This window comes from Dermacentor variabilis, chromosome 1, assembly GCF_050947875.1.
Source record: "Dermacentor variabilis isolate Ectoservices chromosome 1, ASM5094787v1, whole genome shotgun sequence".
Lineage (NCBI taxonomy): Eukaryota > Metazoa > Arthropoda > Arachnida > Ixodida > Ixodidae > Dermacentor > Dermacentor variabilis.
This window is the reverse complement of record NC_134568.1, coordinates 75,858,883-75,881,167: the sequence shown is the minus strand read 5'-3', so window position 1 is coordinate 75,881,167 and position 22,285 is coordinate 75,858,883. Positions and strand designations below refer to the sequence as shown.

At 46.8% G+C, this 22,285-nt stretch overlaps 1 protein-coding gene across 1 annotated transcript in view; it reads right to left on the bottom strand.

Moving 5' to 3' along the window:
• The window catches only part of LOC142579705 (UPAR/Ly6 domain-containing protein crok-like), a 73,840-nt gene extending 52,596 nt beyond the window's left edge, over positions 1-21,244 (bottom strand). The window contains exon 1 of the mRNA XM_075690191.1: positions 20,602-21,244. Within this exon, the coding sequence (XP_075546306.1) occupies positions 20,602-20,674 (73 nt within the window). The 5' untranslated portion in view covers positions 20,675-21,244. The remainder of the gene's footprint in view (positions 1-20,601) is intronic.
• Between the last annotated feature and the right edge of the window lie 1,041 nt (positions 21,245-22,285).

The window sequence follows — 22,285 nt, the reverse complement described above, 5'->3', positions numbered from 1 at the left end:
TTTCCTCTATGTTGTCCTTAGTGTCAGTGTTTGTTGGCTTCTATGATATGACTAATAAAAATCGGGCCCCTCGGTTAACCCCCTTTCCTCTCGTTATATGCATGCCGCAAAGGCTGCACGCGCCCTAACGTGTGCACAGTTGCGGACAAACAGGGGCTTAGCTCTCGCATATAAACAAACAGGTAAGGGCAATTTTATGCATGCGTGGGCTCCTTCGTAGTAGCCTTTCATAGCGTATATTCTAGGGTATTGACTCTAGCGTGTACAAGTACGCTCAACGCCACCGCGTTTCGGCCTCAGCTGTAGTGAACGCGAATGGGCAATTTATTATATATCTTTCTTTTCTTGGAATACAGTAAAAAGTCGTCGTATAGTATCCCCCAAACATGCCAGCCCATTTTTCATCTCGCTCGTTCACTCTCTCCGCAACCTAGCCGAGGGTGAATCGCCTCTGAGGGCACTTTCTTTGAGGCAGGCAGCCAAGTCGCGCCATCCCCGGCATTGCACGTCGTGTAGTCGACCGCAATTCCTCGCCGGCTTCCTTCCCCCTTATTATTTTTAAATGTTATTTCGGCCTTCTCCGCTCTCTATACAACTGCGGTCCACGTGTGTATATTGCCGCGCGCAACGAGGTGATCCTTCGCAAACAGCCCCGCACGGTCCTTGGATTGCGCGCGCTCCTTTCTTCCCGCACCTTGCGCGCTGCGTCTCGCAAATTGAATTCCGCCCTCCGCGGCTCGCGCGGCTTCGGTCCGCAGCACACGCCTGCCCCCTCTTTCTTTTGGGGGGGGGGGGGGGTAGCCGGAGCCCGCACCACCTTAACGTATCGTTGCCAGAGTTTTGTCACCCACATCATTTGAGGTTTCTTTTGACTTGCGTCGACCTTTTCACTTAAAATTTTATTGGGGCTAGTAGCTTACTGCATCATTGTTGGCGCGGACCTGCACGGATTTCAATTCATACTTTGCTTTATTTCTCCAAATCTTGACACTAGGTGAACAAGCGCATTAGAAGTACCAGCGGCGTCTGCCTCATCCGTATTTTCTCACTTTAACATTGTTTTAAAGTACCACCGTAGACATCATGCACATACGCAATATATTTAAATATATATACAGGACAAAGTATTATATTATTAAATAGAAGGAGGTTTCCAATTAACAATTATTTCTGAAGGTATGGATACATTATGCCTAAAGAATGAATATGTTGCTGTATGTACATCTCGCTTCAAAGTGCTTTGCCTGCTATTTTGACCCTGAAAAAAACCTGTAGACTTTAGTGACCCCTTCGGCCGAGTCTTTTATCAACGGCGTGTGAAATGCACTTGAATGACATGTCTCAGTATCGCTTTTCTTTCCAGTAAGCAAAGTTAACGACTCATTAAAAAAAACACTTCTAATAATTTACAACATTTATTAGGGATGGAAACATCGTCACATGCATGCAGAGGTCATAAATATATACAGGGTGTATTAATTATCATGCACCAAGATGTAAAAAAAAGCAATGCTTTACTCGAAGAAAACATAGTGCATATTGTTTCCAGTACAGTGGAGCAGCTGCCAGTGATTTTCTCGTTACTGAGATTTAATTAGGTTATCGTAATTAATTATCTAACTCCAGACGTAATATCATAATTATCAAAAAGTCAATGAGGCATTTGTAGGCACGTACAGCTAGCCAAGGGACATCTAACTGCGGTGTTTTCAGCGAGGTACTAATTGCGTACTAATTTTTGCGACTGGTAAGTAAACCCTGAGAAATATTGCGAATACCACGTGACTGCGCTCCCACCCGCATCATAAAGCAGCGCCCTCGAACAGGCTCCTTCTGAGTTAGCCAGAACGAAATGAAGGAAATAAAGAAAAAAATCGCCGCCCAAGCACTCCGCACAGATGGTTAACCAGCGAAGATGAACCGTGCGACTCCGGGGTTTATCACCGGGTTAAGCCCGGCGGTTCATTAAACGACGGCTTGGTAGGCTGCCGGATCCTCGGTACACAGTTGCTGCTTGCGCTCGGCAGCACGAGCCTGTTCTTCTTGTGCCCGGGCTGCAGCATGGGCACGGCGTAGACGAGCTCGTTCCCGGTTCTGCTCGTGGCGTCGCTGATCGAAAGCTGCCTGCTCCTCAGGAGTACATATGACGTGTGGCCTACCAGCTCGGCTGTCACGGAGAGCAACGTCGTGACTACTGTGCAGCCAATCGCGCGCCTCTCTTTCGCTGTTTTTTTTTTCGTACGTTCGCTAGAGGTCCCGCCGGAAGAGTTTTCGGCGTACAGGCGACACGCGGACGGACGGACGAATCGGCTAACCATATACAGCTTCGCTGTAAAACATCGTGATCGAGCTAGTGCCTTATCTGCCGCGCCTCGGCCGAAGTAACACGTCGCGTTTGGTGTTAGTTGGAAGCAAGCTGTGATAGCTGTTGTCTTAGCGTAGATAAAGTGCACAGATGATTTTTTCTTTCTTTTTTGCCGCACCACCTATCACAACAAAAGCGAATTAACAACTTCACTGCAATGGCTTAAAGGTGTGTTTTGTTTCGTCCCAGTCGCCATGTCTTTCTCTAATGAGTGGAAGGAAAACATGATCTTTGCCTTGGGAGCTGCAAATGGCAACAAGAGGAAGGCCGCAAATATATATCATTCATGGAAATGTAGCGGTAGACCAAACGCGTTGACTATCATAAGAAATTATGAAAACCTGAGACAAACCGGCAGCTTCAAGAAAGAGCGGAGGATGACTCCATCTTTGAGTCCTAGTCTACGCACGGATGTTCTAGCATTTATGGCCTCAAACCCTCATGCTAGCATGCAGGTCGTGGCCGCCCAGGTACCAATTTCCAAATCATCAGTTTGAAGGATTCTAAATGACGGCCTTTCACCCGTACCACCTTAACCATCACCAATGCTTGGAAAATAGAGACTTGTCTCGAATTGGGGTCCTCACAAAAGCCGATGAGTCACAGGGCTTTTTGAGCAACATCGTGTGCACAGATTAAGAAAAATTTCACAAAAACACCTTGGTAAATTTGCATAATGTACACTTTTGGAGGGACTCCAATCCACACTGGGTAAAGCGCAATCGGCACCAGTACCAGTGGTCACTCAATACGTGGTTCAGAATGTAAGCCGGTGTTATAATCGGTCCCATCTTCTTCGATCACATACTGACTGAATAGCGTTACGTGGACAAAATCCTTGAAGGAGTGGTGAATGAGTTTGTTCAAGTTCAAGTTTATTCATCATCAACGATGTCAGTTTTACAAGAATTGTAAGCAAAATTAGCACTACACAGGGAGTCCCAAAGTTACAAACTGTCAGGGGGACTGCGATACATGAACAAAATGAAAAAGAAAACGATAAAAATCAAGCATTGGTTACGGTGGCTTCACAGACAATTTGAAAAAAATGAAAAACAGCGCGAATAAACAAGAATATAAAAACTGTTTAGTAAGACAAAAAAATGCGAAGAAGACTTCAGTAGTGAACAAGCAATGCAAATGTACAATACAATAAAAATAGGAGTAATATAACATGTAGTATAATAGCTATGTCAATTATGATTACAATCGCAAAAGCAGTGGTTAGGATGAAGAGAGTTGCTGCATAAAGTATTTCTTAACTTGATTCTTGAATATATGCTCTGTGGGGGGTGATTTAATGGTATGTGGAATAGAATTCCATAGTTTTATTCCCGCAAATGTGGTAGTGGAACTTGCCATAGTTTGTGCGCACTCTAGGCAAAAGACGATTATCGAGTTCAGAGAACCTAGTAGTGTTAGTATTTACAAACGTTTCAATAACAAAGCCATCTATGTGTGCAATATTACGAAATAACTTATAGATCACGATTATTAACTTTAATCCTCTTCATCAGCTCTTTCAATTAATGTTTAAACTGCAATAAAGCGGCGTTACATTCGATAGGAAATGGCTGAAAGTCATGAGGCGAATCGCCTGATTCTGCAGGCGTTGAAGTTGGCTGAGGTGAGCGAGGTATGTGTTTCCCCAGGCTCATATGCAGTAAGATAAATGGCTGTGAATGTGTGCATGATAAAGGGAATGGATAATGTGTGGCTGAAAATATGAGCGGGTTTTGATTATGGCGCGTATTCCAAACGATATCTTACGCACAAGTGACTGCGCATGAAGATTGAATTTCAGATGTCTGTCTAAAACTACGCCAAGAAACTTAGTGCTATCAGATATTGGTATTAAGTTGTTTTCAAGACACACCGATATAGAGTTCGAAATTAGTGTCGGGAAGGAATGAAAAACCATAAAGGCCGTTTTTAGCGGATTGATGCGCAACATGTTCTTTTGACACCAGGAAGTTATGTTATGCAGATCAACGTTAACATTTCGCTGTAGCTCGTCGACATTGTTAGCACAAGTAAAAATAGTCGTGTCATCTGCATATAATATACAGTCGTCCGTAGTGGTCAGAGCATTAGGTCAGCGAAGTCCCGCTCTCGCGTCTTCCACTTCTGTGGTATCAGCAAAATGGAGCACCAGCAGCCGAGCACGAAACTGGCTGAATGCGACTTCTCATGCGCAATAGATTGGAAGGCACGGGGCTGTAAATTGGCCGGCTATGTCATCTGACCTCTCTCCACTCGATTTCTTTCTTTGGGGCTATGCGAAAGATCATGCTTACATGATCGAGACGGACCTCAGATTAGCTAAAGGTAAGGATAACGGATGTCAGCCGTATAATTCAAGCGCCAGTTAAAAATTAAATTATGGGGTTTTACGTGCCAAAACCACTTTCTGATTATGAGGCACGCCGTAGCGGAGGACTCCGGGAATTTAGACCACCTGGGGTTCTTTAACGTGCATCTAAATACACGGGTGTTTTCGCATTTCGTCGCCATCGAAATGCGGCCGCCGTGGCCGGGATTCGATCCCGTGACCTCGTGCTCAGCAGCCCAACACCATAGCCACTGAGCAACCACGGCGGATTCGAGCGTCAGTCATGAAGAAAGCCACTGAAGATGTGAAAAACGGACTCGGTGCTGCGTAGCTGCAGAAGGAGACCTAGTCTAACACGTCTTCTAAGCAGCAGCGGGTGTTCAACGGAGCTTACGAATTCATGATAACAATGGCACACTGAAATCTGGTGTATTTCTCTCTTTTTTTTTTTGTGCAGGCGGGACGCCTGCACAAATTCGGCTTGCCATTCGAATTGCCAATTTGGCTAATTTAGAAGTTGTTATTTACTTTCTTGAACGCATCGGTTTTGCCTTTTCACAACACGTGGGTCGTTTTCCGGTCTGTTTATTTCGCTTTTATTTGATGCCATTAATCTGATTTTGCAGCACGTATACACTCTAATGAAAATTAAAACCGTCACATTAATTTGGCCTTGGTCTGAAGCAAGTTTCTGGCTGAAATATAGCTGCGCGCGCACTCTGTCGATGCGGTGCGAGCAAAGCCGGGATATTGAAACATGCCATGCCATTACATTGCTTTTCTTGTTTCGTGCGTGGTCAGAGCGGCGCTTAGGCTGCATTATCAAAGGGCTTTTGTTATCAATGGGATGAGTCGGTCTTGAGAGACGGATAATAAGTGTGACGTAGAGAGGAAGGAATGGCTCCAAAGACGCGAAACTTGCTGTTGGTTCTCCTTTCGTACCATTATAAAGGGGAAGCGCTGCCTCTTAGGGCTCTTCGGACTTAAAGCAACTGCCTCAATGCAGTTGCTTTAAGTCAGCTTATTTGAGGGCGCTCCTTATGATGCGTGGAAGCTCGGTCACGTGGTATCTTTCATGTTTCGTGAGGTTTGTGTGCCAGTCGGAAAAAAATTGCACGCAATTAGTACGTCGCTGAAAACACAACAGTTAGATTTCACTTGGGAGTGCCTGGGAGTGCCTACAGATGCCTCATTGACACTTTGATAATTAGGACAGCACTTGTCTACTTAGATAATTAATTGAAATTGCTGAATTAAATTTCAGGAACGAAATAATTAATGGCGGCTACTCCACTGTACTGGAAACAATATGCACTAGGTCTTATTCGAGTGGCGCAATTGCTCTTTTTTTAAGCCTTGGTGCATGATAGTTGGGGCACCCTGTATAATTTACTCAGTAACAGAAATGAGGACAAGCCGTATTCACTCGAAATCAGAATCAACAGCAGTCATGCGGAGGAGCGCTTATACTGGGACTGACAGAAAAATAAAAAGACAGACAAAGAGAGCCTGCATTTTCGTCGGAAAGGCGAAGCAGTATTAGTGATAGCGAAGTATACGACCATTACACGAAGGAACATTACACCACCGAGAGATGCCAGATTTTTGGTGGTACGAGGGGACTCGGGCTGGGAAATGGAACCGTCTCCTAGCATGAGGTCTTGTAAATTCTGATATAAGGCCGTCACTTCAGTGAACAATTCTTCGAAGTCGCACGAAGTTTCTTTAAGTGCAAGAAATATATATATATATATATATATATATATATATATATATATATATATATAGAATGTCGCTGGCCAGCGAAATGCCAGCGAAATTGGTGCACGTCCTCGCACGATCTGCTTACTGTCTCCCTCGCTCTCGTAAGATAGGAGCGTGAACGTACCGTCTTTTGTTTTATTTCCCCTCGCAAACGTTTAGCAAAACGTAAAAGAAAAAATAATATAAAGACACGCCTTGTTTTGTCGGAGTGGCGTTACCTTGAAGTGGACACGTTACTCTCCCCGTTGCCTTTGTCGGCACTTGACGCCACCTTTAGATATCGTATCTGGCCGACTCCACTCAGTATGTTCGTGGCGTATTTCCTGTGCTCACCTTCGTCGCACATCGTGTGCCAGCCTCACCAAGCCACTGTCTGGTTCGTCTTCATTACAGTAGAAGTGCACACGTGTGAGCGTTGCTCTTATACTAGCGGTTCCTTGAGAGAGCATTCAACGCAGCGCTAAATCAAAACGCGTAATAAGCACCCTTCCCTCTGCCTCCTCTCTCTCTCTCTTTGTTTGTTTGTTTGTTTGTTTGTATGTGCGCTCTATATGTACTGTCGAGCTCAATATTAGTTGCGGCACAGGCATAGACCCGCAAGTTGTTACAGTAACAAAATTACAAGTGACAATTTACTTGTAAATAGTGCGCTACCAGTAATCGCAACAGTGCTCAGCATTTTTTTCTCTGCGTGTGCAGGTGCTGCCATGCTGCCATACGGACACTGTATGGCAGTTATTGCAACGCCTTCACACACAAAAAAGGAGAGAGAGAGAGAGAGAGAGAGAGAGAGAGAGAGAGAGAGAGAGAGAGAGAGAGAGAAAAAAGAAAAAGAAAGACAAAAAAGAAAGATCTGATTCCACATTCCGGTATAGTCCACGTTCCTGTATGTAAATATTCTATAACTATGGTTCTGCCTTTTCGGATACATCAAAAGAACCCAGAAGGACACTCGCCGGTAAAATCATTTCCGAATTCAAATTTAGCCGGAAAACTGCGACAATGAGGGCAGGTAGCCTTAAAATACTCGAGGATGGCTTTTGTTTCTCGGGCTCGCCAGTGCATTCCGCCGTGAACACCGCAATGCATGACATGTGAAAGGCACAAAATGTGAAAAGTTGAATCGCCGTGCAAACACCTGTGCACGCGAGCTGCTCGAAACTAAGATTCCTTAAGGAAAACGCGTAACGAAATCTTGCCCATTATCACGCACTTGGAGGCTGAGGCGAATTCAGTCCATCAAGTTTGCCCTGTGCTTGCTGTGCGCCTGAATAATTTTTTTTTTTTTTTTTGCTCAGTGGAGCGATGAGACGCTACATAATTGGTTTAGATAAAGAAGCTGATTGCGTGCTTGACATTGTTGGCGGAGGAAAAACGATCCGACGCAGTTGGTTCTCTACAACAGAGTGTTCGAGAATTGCGACCGTACTGTCTAAAAGAAAATTGCCAGAGAACTGCGGTATAACAGCGATTTACTCTGGTACCGGGTGAAAATTGTAAACTCCAACGCAAAGACAGATTCGCCCCGGACATTCGAAACTTACTTGCCGCCGTTTCTCCTGGTTGTGCCAGATAACAACGATAGCCCGTCGAAAGGACAACAAAGTCGATAACAACGTCGATAACAACGTCGAAAAGACTTTCTCTATGTTCCGCACCGTGAACAAGGAGCGTGCCACAGTTGCGGATGCAAACATATGAAATTATGTTCGTACATATTACAACATATTCTAACCAGCGACAATAATTCTGGTACCAGTTGCTCAATAAATCGATTTTAGTACTGACAGTGTTTTTCTGTACTAGAAAACAGCTGCCTAAATTTTGGAAGAAACAAATAAAACCTGATGAATTCCGACGAACTAAGCTCTTTGAAAAAAGACTCCGAATTTGCCCAGAGACAAACTCGAAAAACGCAGAACCCTACGTACAACGTAGCAGTTTGTTCGCTGGTGTGCAGAATGTTTCAGGGCGCCAGATCTTCTGTAGCCTCACTCATGCATTAAAGAATAGAACCGATACACAGCAACAATCAGCCGTCTCGGGCGCTCATGTCACGAGCGAGCAAAATTTTCAACAAAATACAGAGAATTCGATTATATCCGGAGTCGATGAATATGCAGTAGTGTTCGCCGAATATGAATGCGCCAGCATAGTAGCTCACCGCGGAGGAAAATTGCAGAACGATGTCAGGCAAGCTACCAACGTTCATTCATCGAATACCTTCGCCGCTCTATACAGGGTGTCCCAGTTAACTTTAGCCAGAGTTTAAAAATGCGCGAATGCCACGTAGATGGACAGAACCAATTTAATGTTGTTCGCCGTCGCTTGTAGATGCTCAAATTATTTTTTTATTCCGCCTAATTATATAATTAGTCTTAATTAATAAACTTCTCACATATTATATTTAGATGAAAAATGTCAATGAGAAAATTGTACAGCGACATGAGAAACTTCCGGTACAGCTTTATGTTTATCAGTACCTGCTACATAACAGTGTTTTTCCGAGCGTGAAAGAAGCCCGCGAATGCACGCAAAGTGCCTCGAACGGCCAGGCGCGCGACAGCTTGGCACGGGGAAACGTACAAAAGCAACACTGACAGTTAAGTCAACGAAACAAAAAAGGGGATACTTATTTTGACTGAGTATTATGTTCATTCTAGAATATTGAATAGAAAATTATTACTTTTTTTTTTGGGGGGGGGGGGCGGTTACAGCTCTTATGAACATCAGAAGCTACGGCTTTTCTGTTCCGTATATGTATCACTCTCCTAAGTTGTGCTCTTCCCTTCCCTTTAAAATGGGCTATGAATGCAGTGAAATTCACTTGACAGCTTCTCAAAAGTGCTTCCTCTATGAGTACGGGACGATTTTAACTCGAACGTCGATGCAATCCTTAGCAGTCTTTGGGGACGGGTATCTGGAAAGTCGTGATAGTGTTTGGGTCTCTGCTAGGTAGGCATGACTTTATTACTGCACGGCTTCAATTTCGCAACTGCAACAGACGTGCGGCCTAAAGAGAATATTAAAATTTTAATTAGGCAGTCTTTTAATTAGCCATCTGGACAATGCGATTTCTCATGCAAGTGATTCCCGCGTGTTCTATAAATCCACCTGAATAGGTGGAACAGTGCAGCTGCAGTCGATTCTTTTTTTTTTTTTTGTAGCCATTTAAAATAAAGAACAAAAGATAAGCAGGCGGTATATATAGCAGCAGTGAAACGTTTTCGCCAAATTTTCACTTTTCCCTCTAGACAGCGGAGAAGAATGTCGCAACCGCACTATAAACTGGACGAGCTGGACGGATTTTTTTCTGTTCCCAAATAACAGCGTTCAGCGCAGTGGAACTCGCCGACCCCAAACTGCCCTTGGAGCGAGACGACGCGGCGCCGCGGTTTTGAAACTCTCGACGGCGTCATCGATCACGGTCTCTACTTCTGCGTACTATTTGTGCCTTTCCCGAGATAAAGATCCCAGCTTAGAACGCTTGAAATATGGTTACAAGAAAGGAAGGCGTATCGAGGCCAGATAAGCGCCATATGTGTTTCTGTCAGGCAACATGGAATCGACGTTGTTCGCCCTTCGCCCAACTCTTTCTCCCTCATTCTTTCCCTTTATTACTGCCAGCATTGCGGTCGCATTCTGCGACATTTAAAGAGCACGGCCAGTTCTGCGCTTCGCTTTTCTCTGTGTGCGTCCGGAGCTCTGCGAATCTCCGACTCGGTGGCCCAGTGCAGGCGTCAATTGGCGCGAAAGCTTGGTGCTCTGGGAGCGCAGTTTCGTATGTTTTTCTATGGTGTTGTGTAGCATTTAGCGTTCTTTTAACAGTTTGTGAGGTAAAGCCGAGCCTCTTTATTTCTTGTCATATCTGATCTATGGAAACGTATACAAGTTGCACATATACATATACGCATATTGCAGTGTTTCAGCATCGAGTATTTCGCGGGCTCTTTTTTCCTCACATTTCATGCGCTTAGACTTTAGAAAAGAAAACTGCTGAAGTGTGGTCATTTTTGTTCAACAGTTACCGCACAGGTATGAGTGGCTGTGTGACTGAACTGGCTGGCAAACCAAAGAAGAAAGAAGAATACAAAAGGACACCGCCTCGCGTTCCGCGTATTCAACAGAGTCAGGGGGCTTCCTTCGTCTCTCCGGCACTGAGCTGTGCTTATAATCAAAAGCGTCCCATTTTTCTTAATCTCCTTTTTTTTTCTCTTTTGCGACAGGGAAGAACCGCGGGAGATACACGAGCCGGCCCCACTTAAAAGCATTTTGGAAATAAAAGCTCAGAAACAATGCAAGCAGTGCGTAATCGCCAGCGATATGCCTATGCACAGCAATAGTCAACCCATAACAAATACGCCTAATTCAGTTTTCTTCTTCTTCCTTTCTTTTTGCTCGCACGTTCACAAAGCTTCTGTAGACAAATGTACGTACAGTCACCGTCGTACTTAACGTCATACGTCATAGTCACCGTCATCACCGTCATGCGTTGTTTTTAAAGTTACGCTGCTATAGATGTGTCCTCGTTGTGCTAGTTAAGTTTGACGGTGGTTTCATGTGATCGAAGCGAGCCGCAAACAGTCGGCCAGCAAAAAAAAAAAAAGAAAGAAAAAAGAGTCTATAGTGCCTCACTTGCTGCCTCGCCCCCGTTGCATCGAAAGACGAGACCGATTTCTTGTAAACAGTGCACAGCAATGTGAAACGGGCGTAGTGGATCAGAAATCCCGGGCAGCAAGGGTCATTCGTTAGCTCGCCTCAAATTGGCCTCTGCGCGACGCAGCGCCACTCTAGCGCGTCGAGCCTTTCATGGCCGCCTATAGTGTCGTTTGCGCACAGAAGCCGGTGCGTGTCCCAGAATCGCGCCCACAGAAGCGCGATCTGCATGCAGCAGGCACGGCCGTAATCGAGGGTTTCCAGGCAGCGCGTACACGCCGAGTGCGCACGTGCAACGGCCACGCTATACATAAACGCGCAGCACAGCCGCGGCCGAGCACATGCGGTGCATTGCGCGGGCATAGCATATACGCAAGGTCTCTCCAAATCTGTGTAGCATTGTAAGAAGCCACAGAAATGGAGCAACAGTTGATCAGAGCGCCGAATCAGTGAAGCTCTTCGCAAGCAGCTCACGGGTGACGGAGCCCTTGCACTGCGCCATTCACGATTGACAGCGACACACTTTGTAGCTGCAATACCGCAGAAGTACGATTTAGATAACACGATTCGTGTACTCTTGGATATTTCAGAAGGCCGGCTCGGTCTGAGTCTTTACGTCATGCGCGGTGGAGGACAGCGGCGTCTATCACTGATATGTATGACTTCTCTGGCTTCGCGAGTGACGTCACGGCCGAAAGCACGCAGGCCTTCTGTCACTCATGAAGTGCCAGTTTGGAGGCGCAACGTCGCAGAAGTTATACTGATGTTGTCTTTTCTGAGCATGGCGCGACGAAATCATGAACGCGATTAGCAGCACTGCTCGCTTGGTGCTGTTCCGCTTTGACTGCTTTTGCGTTCTGAGTTTACTTGCATGACGTCACTGCTCAGAGGACAAAGTCTTCGTATTTAAGCCCGGCCAGGACTGCATTTTCGAGGCACCTTCAACGTGCTCATGACCTGTTATTTCTTTGTGTGGATTATTAAAATTTCAGTGAGTGCTGTGACCAGCTGCGATAATGAAATACCCAAACAAGTATTCCGAAGCTAATTCCCCCCCCCCCCCCGCTACCTACAACCCCATTTCCTCCCGCTGCGGTAGGAATACAAACAAGCCACTGAGCAATCACGAATATTATTTACGGGCAAACAAGCTTTGTGAATTCAGCTGCTGATTCGTTGGCGCCAGCTCTACGCAGCTCTCATGACACTGCGCGGTATTGCTTAAACGCGGCATAAGTCATGTCGGCAACACGCGATGTTTCCGTGGAACATGGCAGGGGGGGGGGGGGGCAAAGAACGCTCGAAAAAAACAGGTAGAGTACTTGCGTACGCGAAAACACGAACGAAGCTGCGTTTACGGCGATGCAGCGCGCGCCCGATCGCTATATCTCGAAGCCTGCAGTTGACGGCACCCACGAGTTCGAAAGGCTGGTAACGCCGAGGTGACGAAGGCGCTCTCGTGGAAAAGGGCCCTGTATTTCTTGTGTGCTTCCCTGTAGCCTCAACGCATTCACTTATAAGAGTGGCTGCCAACGAACCAGAACCGAGCGTCATTCGTAAATTTTTCGCAGAGTGGATGGTACTTTACTCGACACAGGTTGCTTTGGCACCTAATGTAAAGCGCCGGATTAGAGAAATCAGCATGGAAGCCTTGATTGTAACAGCCAGCGGGAATCTAAAATTACGGACCATTTTTGAAAAGTTTATGGTGGCGGCCTGTAGGCTACCATCGCCGTGGAGAGCTCCTGAGCCCTGCATTGAGTGCAAACCCGCTGACAAAAAAACGCAAGAAATACAAGCGGAGATAATCGTGGCATCCGTTATTCTTGTATAGCGAAATTTTCTTCGAGTTTGTGTTATATACCCTGCAAAGTTGGAAAGCTAAATATACATAACAAACCGAATGAGTAATCTGCCATCCCTTCCTTCCTCTTCTCTCTCTGTAGGAGATCAGACTATTCGCATCTCTCTAACGTGCGCCTCTCATTCGGCGGAGCTACCAAATTGAGTTCGAGCACAAAAAAATAAACGACACAGTTGTTCGGATGCACATGTGGCTTATCGTTACTTGAATGCAGCATGCTCCGTACCTCGAAAGCACCGAAGGCAAACTAAAGATGCCTCGTCAAAGCAGCATCAGTTCAAGTTGTAATTGCTTAGTGCGTTTGTTTGTTTGTTTGTTTGTTTGTTTCACTGCTCAATGAGAGCATTCGCATTAGTTGCAATTAGCGGTTTCTTGCAGCGAACGAAAAGGTGCAACACGCACCCATCATCCGCGGTCGCCAAAGTCTATCCAGTCAAGTCTAATTAAGGAACGAAATGAGAGAGAAAGAAACAACACCAGAACTACTTGTTGGCCTAGTTGGTGCTTGCTAAAAGACATGTTCTTTTGCCACAAGTTAAAACACGCACAAAAGGAAGACACATAAAGACAACACAGGCGGCCTGTGTTGTCGTACACGGCCCGTGTTGTCTTTATGTGTCTTCCTTTTGTGTGTGTTTTAACTTGCGGCAAAAAACATGTCTTTTAGAAATAACCCCATTGCCTTCGCCTTACCGCCGATTCTCAAAAGCCACGCCAGCCGGATGCTAGAATATTCTACAAGTCGCTCCAATAGCGAGAGTGCAAGAACGAGTAAATTGCGGCAGGACAAGATGCTGTGCACCGCAGTTGGATATATATATATATATATACGCTCACACCATCGTGTCGGGTCCGGGGCGGTCTCACGATGGCCTAATGGACCGCGGGGCGGACGTGCAGGGAGCGGCTGCGATGCGTCCCTTCGCGCCGCCGAATGGGGCGTGGCTGCTGACCCACCCCTTCGCCACGAGCGCGGTGTCAGCTCACGACGAAGGCAGAAGGCCATGCAACACCACCACCGATGTCAACCACCTACGTGAAGCTGCTTAATGGTTGCAAGTGCTTTCTTCTTCGCAGCTGTCTCTTTCCCCAACTAACTTTTCATGGCGGCGGCAAGCACTGCAGACAGACAGACGGCACAGAAAGGACGCAAAAAGGCGGAAGGAGCGCTGCTGGGGTACTCTGTAAGTCTCCACCTAATGGACATGTCCAGTTTGTCTGCTCCTGAAGTTCTGATTGGCTGGGCTGGGGTACGCGTGAGAAGGAGACAGGCGTGCCAAGCCAATCTGCCCTTCAGCAGCAGACGAAATGGACATGTCCACTAGGTACCCACTCACAGAATACACCCCCCGCCCCCAACTCTTTCCCGTATCCTTGTTTCAAAGCACATCACAAGACCACGCAACGGACGGAGTGAGAAGACACGCTGACGGTGAGCGCGCCAATGCGAATCAACGTCACGCCGAACATACGTCAGAAATACGTGTGTGCTTGCGGCTGCGGATTCACGTATACCTACGGAAGAAAAAATAAAGAGAAAGGTGTACTAAAGAAAAAGCCGCTGCAGTTGCAGCATTCATAACTGTGCTTCTCGTGAAATTAGCGGTGCCTCTCGTGGAAGTGTGTCTGCTGCGTTGGGAGTCCACTCCTGAAGTCGCAAAGTGAATGCTCAAACTTCAAATTGCGAGAGCTGCCTGCACGTTCGTCTATCGCAGCAACAGATACGCGAAGTGCAGCAGGTTACGGAAAGAGTGTTCGTTAGACGCAGGATCTACAGCGACACGTCTTCCAGTGAGAATCGCTCCGGCGAGAAGACAGTGGCAGACTTCGAAAGGTCACCTTGCGAGGGCGCGTGATCAGTATGCTGCTTGAAAGAATGCATATCATGAGAAGCCAACAAACACTGACACCAAGGATAACATATGGGAAATTACTTGTGCTGAATAAATGAAATAAAGAAACAATAAATTATTGGAAATTAAAGTGGATGAAAAAACAACTTGCCGCAGGTGGGAGCCGAAACCACAACCTTCGCATTTCGCTTCTCATGATATGACTAATAAAATTCGGGCCCCTCGGTTAACCCCCTTTCTCCTCGTTTATTACATAACGAGGGTCTCGAACCCGGCAACATTGATGCCTTCAGGTAGCATATGTGGGTTTATTGACCAGTTGCCTTCACCCAAAAAAATCACGTTCTCGTGACGCCTGCGGCAAAAACGACGTTCCACGTCCGCCGCCAAGGTCTATGAGTGGTGGCGCTGGCTAACACTCCCAGGGTTCTAGAAGTACACATAAATACACAAGAAAGTGGATGGGGAAACGCCGCCGCGGTAGCTCAATTGGTAGAGCATCGCATGCGAAATGCGAAGGTTGTGGGTTCGGCTCCCACCTGCGGCAAGTTGTTTTTTCATCCACTTTAATTTCCAATGATTTATTGTTTCTTTATTTCATTTATTGAGCACAAGTAATTTCCCCTATGTTATCCTTGGTGTCAGTGTTTGTTGGCTTCTCATGATATGACTAATAAAAATCGGGCCCCTCGGTTAACCCCCTTTCTCCTCGTTTTTGAAAGAATTCAGTAATTCGTGTTTTTACGTCGAGCTTTGCATTCGACCTTTATTTTGTCCATATTGTTTTTTTCTAGATCCTCATAATTCCTGAGTTAGTTACGTAATTCCGTGTTACATTTACTCGACTACTAGCAATGCTATCAACCACTGAAGCTTAGACGAAGTTCTTCGAGAACAAATACGTCAAGGCGTACGCTATATGTCGCCATAGAATAGCCTTTGTATTTTACAGCGGGAAGCAAATATCTATAGCTTCCACGTCTGCTTCCACGTGCATGAGGTGACCTGAAGCGCTCAACTTCGGCCTGAGACCCTCGCTAGCCATCTGAACCCCCCCTCCGAACTTAGATTCGAAAATTCGTTCATTTCTGACGACAGAAAATGGTTCGTAAGAGAGAGGGAGAAAGAGGTAAAATATCTTTATTCAAAAGTCCCTGCTGGGGTTGAGATTGGAATGGAGAGTCCGAGATGCTAGTCCCGTAACGCTCCCCTTTCTGTTAGACGCAGGCCAGGTCTCGAACCGTAGCGGCGTCCTCCGCCAGCCGGACAGCCCAGAGCTGGTCTTCTGGGCATTCGCTCAGCAGTGTAGCCTCCCACTGCTCAGGGGTTCTTATTTTAGCGTTGTGGCTTATGCTGTGCGTGATATTGCTTGGAGCTGATGGGCATGCCTATATAATGTGATTGAGGTCTGCACGTGGTGTAGAGGACGCCGGCCATTCGTAGTAACGAACGAATTGACATCAAAGGTGTCGATTAGTGACAGACAGCTCTTACGAAACCAAAAGCTTTGTGAAACTGATACATAGTAGCCCATTTTTCTTTTTCTCTCTTTTTTTTAATTTCGTTCTGTCTGTGGGGCTATATGACCCTCCGTCCGCCACTTCACAGCATCAAGCTCGCAGAGCGGGACGTGATGTGAAAATTGCGATAAGAGGTTGTAACTATTTCAAATGCGAAACAGTGCTGAGTTTTGAAAGAAAGAAAGAACGAATGAAAGAAAGAGAGAGAGAGAGAGAAATAAAGGAAGAAAGATCCTCATGCACTTGCCTTGCCTCCATGCCTATACATCTGGTGAAGAGATCGCACTATGACTTTTTTTCCACCCTAGCAGAACTTGTATAGTAAAGATCGCATGGCAACCGCTATTGCGGTTCAATGGCTATGGTGTTCTGCTGCTTAGCATTAGGTTGCCTGTTCGATTTCTGGCCGCTACGGTCGCATTCTCACGGGAGCGGAATGCAAAACGTTATAGCACCGTGCTTTATAAATCGTGTTATACAGCGCTAGGTGGGTAAAACTATCAAAAAAGCCATCCATTAGTTCGTCCCACACAGCTCTTCCCTCTGCAAGGACGCCTAAATTCATATTTTTCAGCGACACCACAACTCTAACGACATCCGTGCGAGTCAAACCGGGTCTATCCCTTTACTCTGCGCTGAAGGAAAGTCTTGAAATCACGGTTGAGAATGCTGGATAGAGAACGCAGGCCTGCGCTCAAGCACGTGACCGGTGCGCCTTTATAGGAAGCTCGAGTGGACTACAGAGGCCAGGTAGTCGAGACGGACCAAGAAATAACACGGGCAGCTGAAATGCGTGCTAACAGACACAATGTGTATATATACATGGTAAAACTACTTTACAAACAAGCAGTGGTTTTTTGCGAACAAGCGCTAAATGCAGGGCGTTTCGGCGGACACTTTCAAAAATTCTTAAAGGTTGCCTGTGGCGGATAGCGCAATTCTAGTTCATTGGCTGGTCTGCTCGAAGCGACGGACACTACTTGCACAAAAAATGAAATGCATAATCCACTAATTAACGAAATTAAACAAATAATTTGAGCTAATTACCTTATGGCGCTTATAGCAATTCACAAATCCCTGCCATGGAGTTCGCAAGGCGTATGCACTTGGAACGAATTCTCAGGATGACGCTAGTTTCCAGATATTAATTCTCGAACTTTGCGGAGAAATTCATTGACGTTCCAGTTACTTTTGTGGTTGAATGCATAAATGACGTTATGTTAACATAGTAACTGGAACGCCAGTGCATTTATTTCTCCGCAAAATTCGGTAATTGATATCTCAAAACTGGTGTCATCCTCAGAATTCGTTCCAAGTGGATCCGCCTTCCGAACTCCACGACTAGAATTTGTAAATTGCAATACGAGACATAAGATAGTTAGTTTGGAACTTAATTAGTTACTTTTCTGTTAATTAGGCGATTATGCATTTCAATTTTTTTGTGCAGGTAGTGTCCGCCGCTTCGGTAGGCGAGCTCATGAACTAGAATTGCGCTATCTGCCATCGCTGTGCGTGCGTGCGTGCGTGCGTGTGTGTGTGTGTGTGTGCGTGCGTGCGTGCGTGCGTGCGTGCGTGTGTGTGTGTGTGTGTGTGTGTGTGTGTGTGTGTGTGTGTGTGTGTGTGTGTGTGTGTGTGTGTGTGTGTGTGTGTGTGTGTGTGTGTGTGTGTGTGTGTGTGTGTGTGTGTGTGTGTGTGTGTGTGTGTGTGTGTGTGTGTGTGTGTGTGTTTCCAACCTGTTATTTTGAATTATGGGGACGATATACTAAGTAACATGTCCATCGATTCAAAATAACTACGCTGTATTCATTTGTGCACTCCTTACAAACGACGCAACGAATGAAACAGATATATTTTTTAAAGGAATGAAGCATGTTCAAATCGCCTTCTGCTTCGTTCTTAGCTATGTGTATCAGTGAGACCGGCAAATGTCTCCGGAGATGGCTGTCTCTTCTGCACACAAACCCACCTTCGTTTTGACTTAGAATGGTTGGCACTTTGCATGGACGCTAAGCCTAAGACCATCCAATATGTGGCCGCTGCCATAGCAACCGAGCTGACACAGACGCTTGCAGCGTCGTTGCCATGACAGCGCCCGATGACTAAAATTTTTTTTTGTTTTACTGGGGGCACATCACTGAACGGAACAGCATCATTTATTGGACTCAAGGAGAGTCAGAAAATTCCCGCTATGGTCCATGATACACGGAAACTTACACAGTTCTTGGACATTTCTTTTTGTCCATCTCGCTTATACAAAATTACGGTGATCCGATGTGTTAATCGCGTTACAACGTTATTTTTAGAGCCGAGACATACCTCTGTTAATTTTCTATCATGCAGCTCGCGCTAAACTCACTTTGCAGCAAAGATCCTACAGGCCTGCGGTGTCTTCAAGAAGAAGACCACTCGCGATGTGTTCGAAAAGTGGTGCTTTTCAAACGCGCGCAATGTACTTGCATAACACAACTTACCTGCTTAGTGAGGTATCAATCTTAATGTTATTGTTCCAGTGAAAGTACCCTGCTTACAAATAATCTTACCGCTGCGCGAAATACGACTCTGGGCGAGATCAATTCTTGTATAGACATACGGCTATGAACGACAGGACACTCTTTCCCACAGAGACCTATGTAACAGAGCTCCGCACCAAAGCACGTACCTATATACAGACCGCTTCGCACCGACCGATTACATACCGCTTCGCTGATTGAACGAGCTCAGAAAAACGCCAAGACGGACAGCAATCCCAAGTTTTATTTATTTCTTTTCTTTCTTTCTTTTTACGTTTGTCTTCATCCTGGACTGTACCAAGTAAACAAAGTCAAATTTCTTCTTAGGCTGCTACACATTCTCCGTAACAAAACCGCGAGCCGGTGGCTTTTACTATTCGAAAAGTTGTGCGAGTATTTTTCCAGTGAGTCCAGCTTTTAAGGCTTCCTTGGTTTTATGAACCCAAGGAAGCCTCCAAGGCTGGAAGGTCTTCTCTGAAACTGGCCCGGCACGCGTGAAGTCGTGTTCGAGAACTGAAACTATTGTACTGACGTCCCTTGCAGGCCAGCAAGTATCGAGAGGAAAGGATTATACAGAAACGAAAAATAAATGCGCACCGAACATCGAATCACTAAAACGGGGACGGGAGTTGGACGCAAATTCTCGGCCTATGTGGGTTTCCTTTTCCTGCTGATTTTGCCAGGAGCGACAGTGGCTACTTCAAGGGTCCCGTTTTCTGTCAGAGCGAGGACCCCCGCATGTATGCGCGCGACCAAACAGTTTGTCACAGCCCGAAGACAGATCGTCAGTTAAGATAACAAATTGCTCCGGTGCATTTAAAGATACCGCGCCGCCTGATGAGCGGGCTCTCGAGTAACCTGTCTATTTAAGACCGTAAAATGTCAGCGACTGGTCTTATGCGGACGTCGTAAACCCCTTTAATGCCGGCCTCCGCGAACAAAAACAGAATCGATAGAGCCACTCTGTGGGAAAAAAGAAAACAAAAATAAAGAAACCGACTTCAAGGAGTCCGGAAGGATCTTGGCACGCCGTATATAGATCGCTTTAGTGTATATGACCGCCGTATGTAGGCTGATCGAAACGGCTTATTGGGGCCAGCCTTAAAGGTCACATCTAGGCCTAACGAAGGAACCATTCCGCTTGGCATTCGTTGTGCACAATGTGCTCCTTTTTTATTATTGTTTATGTATGAAAAACAGCAAGAAACGAAACTGAACATTCAAGCGAAGAACAATGTCGTAGGGTTTATTCCCTACGGCGCACATCCACATCCCAAGGTCAGAGGGGAAAAAAAGCAAGACTTTCCGGCATCGTTGTGCCTGAAAGTTGTCCTCAGTAGAAACGGGCGCGATCATTTGCTGCATTTTTCTTCTCTTTTTTTTTTTCTCACGCAGAGTTCCCCCTCGCCGGTCCCGATAAGTTCTGCCGTCTTCCGCGAGCGGAACGCTATGCGTTTTGTTGCCTTAGCGACCGCGGACTCCACTAACTTGAATTACGCGCTCCAGCATGGCCACATACGTCCATGCCCCCCGCACAGCTTACTCTCTTTATTTCCTGCGCCTCGACTTTTGACCTATATCCCCGGCGACCGACATATAGGCGGTGACCTTTTCCGAAAGTTGCAACAGCGCTCCGCGCAGTGGGAGCGTCTAGCCGATCACATTCACCGCGTATAAAGAACGCACGGAAGAGGGAAAAAAAGGGCTCAAATAGCGGTTCATCCAAACGTTGCTTACCTTTGTGCACAAACATCAGCGTGAAGAGAACAACTCCTACGAGGGATACTTGCGTACTGCTGGCGACGGCCATCGTTGCGGGATCACAGGTGGTAGGGAGAAAGGAAAGAAGTCTTTTTTTCGAGCAGACGACAGAGAAGTCTCTAGTGCACCGCCTTCAGCGAAGCGCGCGCGCACTCGAGGCTTGCACAGTGCGGCACGGGGTGTCTGTGCACGAGAAGATAGCCGCCTTCTTTGCAAGCAGCCCGAAAGCCGGAGCGGTGCCGGTCTAGCGAAACCGGCGAGCGCGAGCCTTAGCGCGACTTCAGGGGTCAAAGGGGCCGAGGTGTCCCGACGATGAGTCTGTACCGCTCATGCACGCGATGCGGACGCACTTAGCTATTTGGGGCGCGCGCGTTTTAACCGGAAGAGCGCTCGGCGAGATCGGACATGGCACGGTGGCAGTGGCGGCAGCAGCGGCGTCGGCTGGCTTTCTCTCCGGGCCTAAGTAGGTGGCTGCTCGTCCTTCGTGACCGCGTAAACTAACGGGACCTGGGACGCTCGCGCTGGGGTCGATACGTGGTCCGAGCGGCGGCGGCGGCGCGTTCCTGCTGCGCACGCGCGAGCCGGGGCGGGCCTTCCCGCGCGAGCCCGGATGTTGATCGATTGATCAACCGGCAACGACGACGACACTGTGGCGGCAGCTCGAGCGCAGATAGCGTGCGCGGCCCGCAGCGGCGGCGGTGAGCGCGCGCGCGGGCGTTTTCACGAAGCCTGGCAAAGGACGTGCGAGCGCTGCAGGAAAGCCCACCGCGGCGATCGATGTGCGTCGCTGTCGACGTTAGCGCTGCGCTCGAGACTGGTGATAGCGTCTGGAAGCGAGGGGGGTTCTGTCGTTCCTCGTTTTCTTCAGTTGGCTGACGCGTCTTCGTCTTGAGCAGGGTAGACGATTCACAAAGTTGCATAGGTCGTCCTGTGTTCAGCACAATGTTTAACCCGCCTGGCGCAGCTTCTTGGCTTTCCCACTTTGCAGGCAGAGAAGTAACCGACGCGAAATCAATGCAGTCCAGTATAAATTAAATAGAACACAGTGGGGAGCATTCTGAATGCTGTCAAACCGCTACAGAATAGCTTTTCCATACGAGTTCCCGAAATCCCGTAACGACGTAAAACTGTGTTTTCTATGTTCAAAACATTAGTATTTACCAAATGCGTGAGACCATCTCAAGACTCTATGTGGTGATATGAATGGTTGTTTCTGGAAGGACAGTATGATGATGCAGTCCCTCCAGTGATGCTGCTGTTTTCTGACTTTTTTTTCTCATGTTTGAAATTGCATGTGTGTGATCATTCGCCCCCGCCCCGCCCCCCACACTAGCGTCACCACCCCTATATGATGTCCAATAGGGTCATTAAGGTATTGAAATAAATATAAATAAAAATAATGTATTATTACGATTGGACAAAAATTCTCCTGCCGACCTTCGCAATCCGATACCGATAAAGTTGTTTAAATTACGTGCTTTTCCTGACATGAGCAATGGCGGTGCATTACGCTTGTGTGGCCCCGAACGCCTCTCGCCTAGAACGGTTGTGCAGCTTTCTCTTAACGTTTCGTAGTTTCACTCGAAATAGCGTAGTAAGCTCCGGATCGAAGTAGCCTGCGATCGCTAGTGTGTGTGTGTGTGTGTGTGTGTGTGTGTGT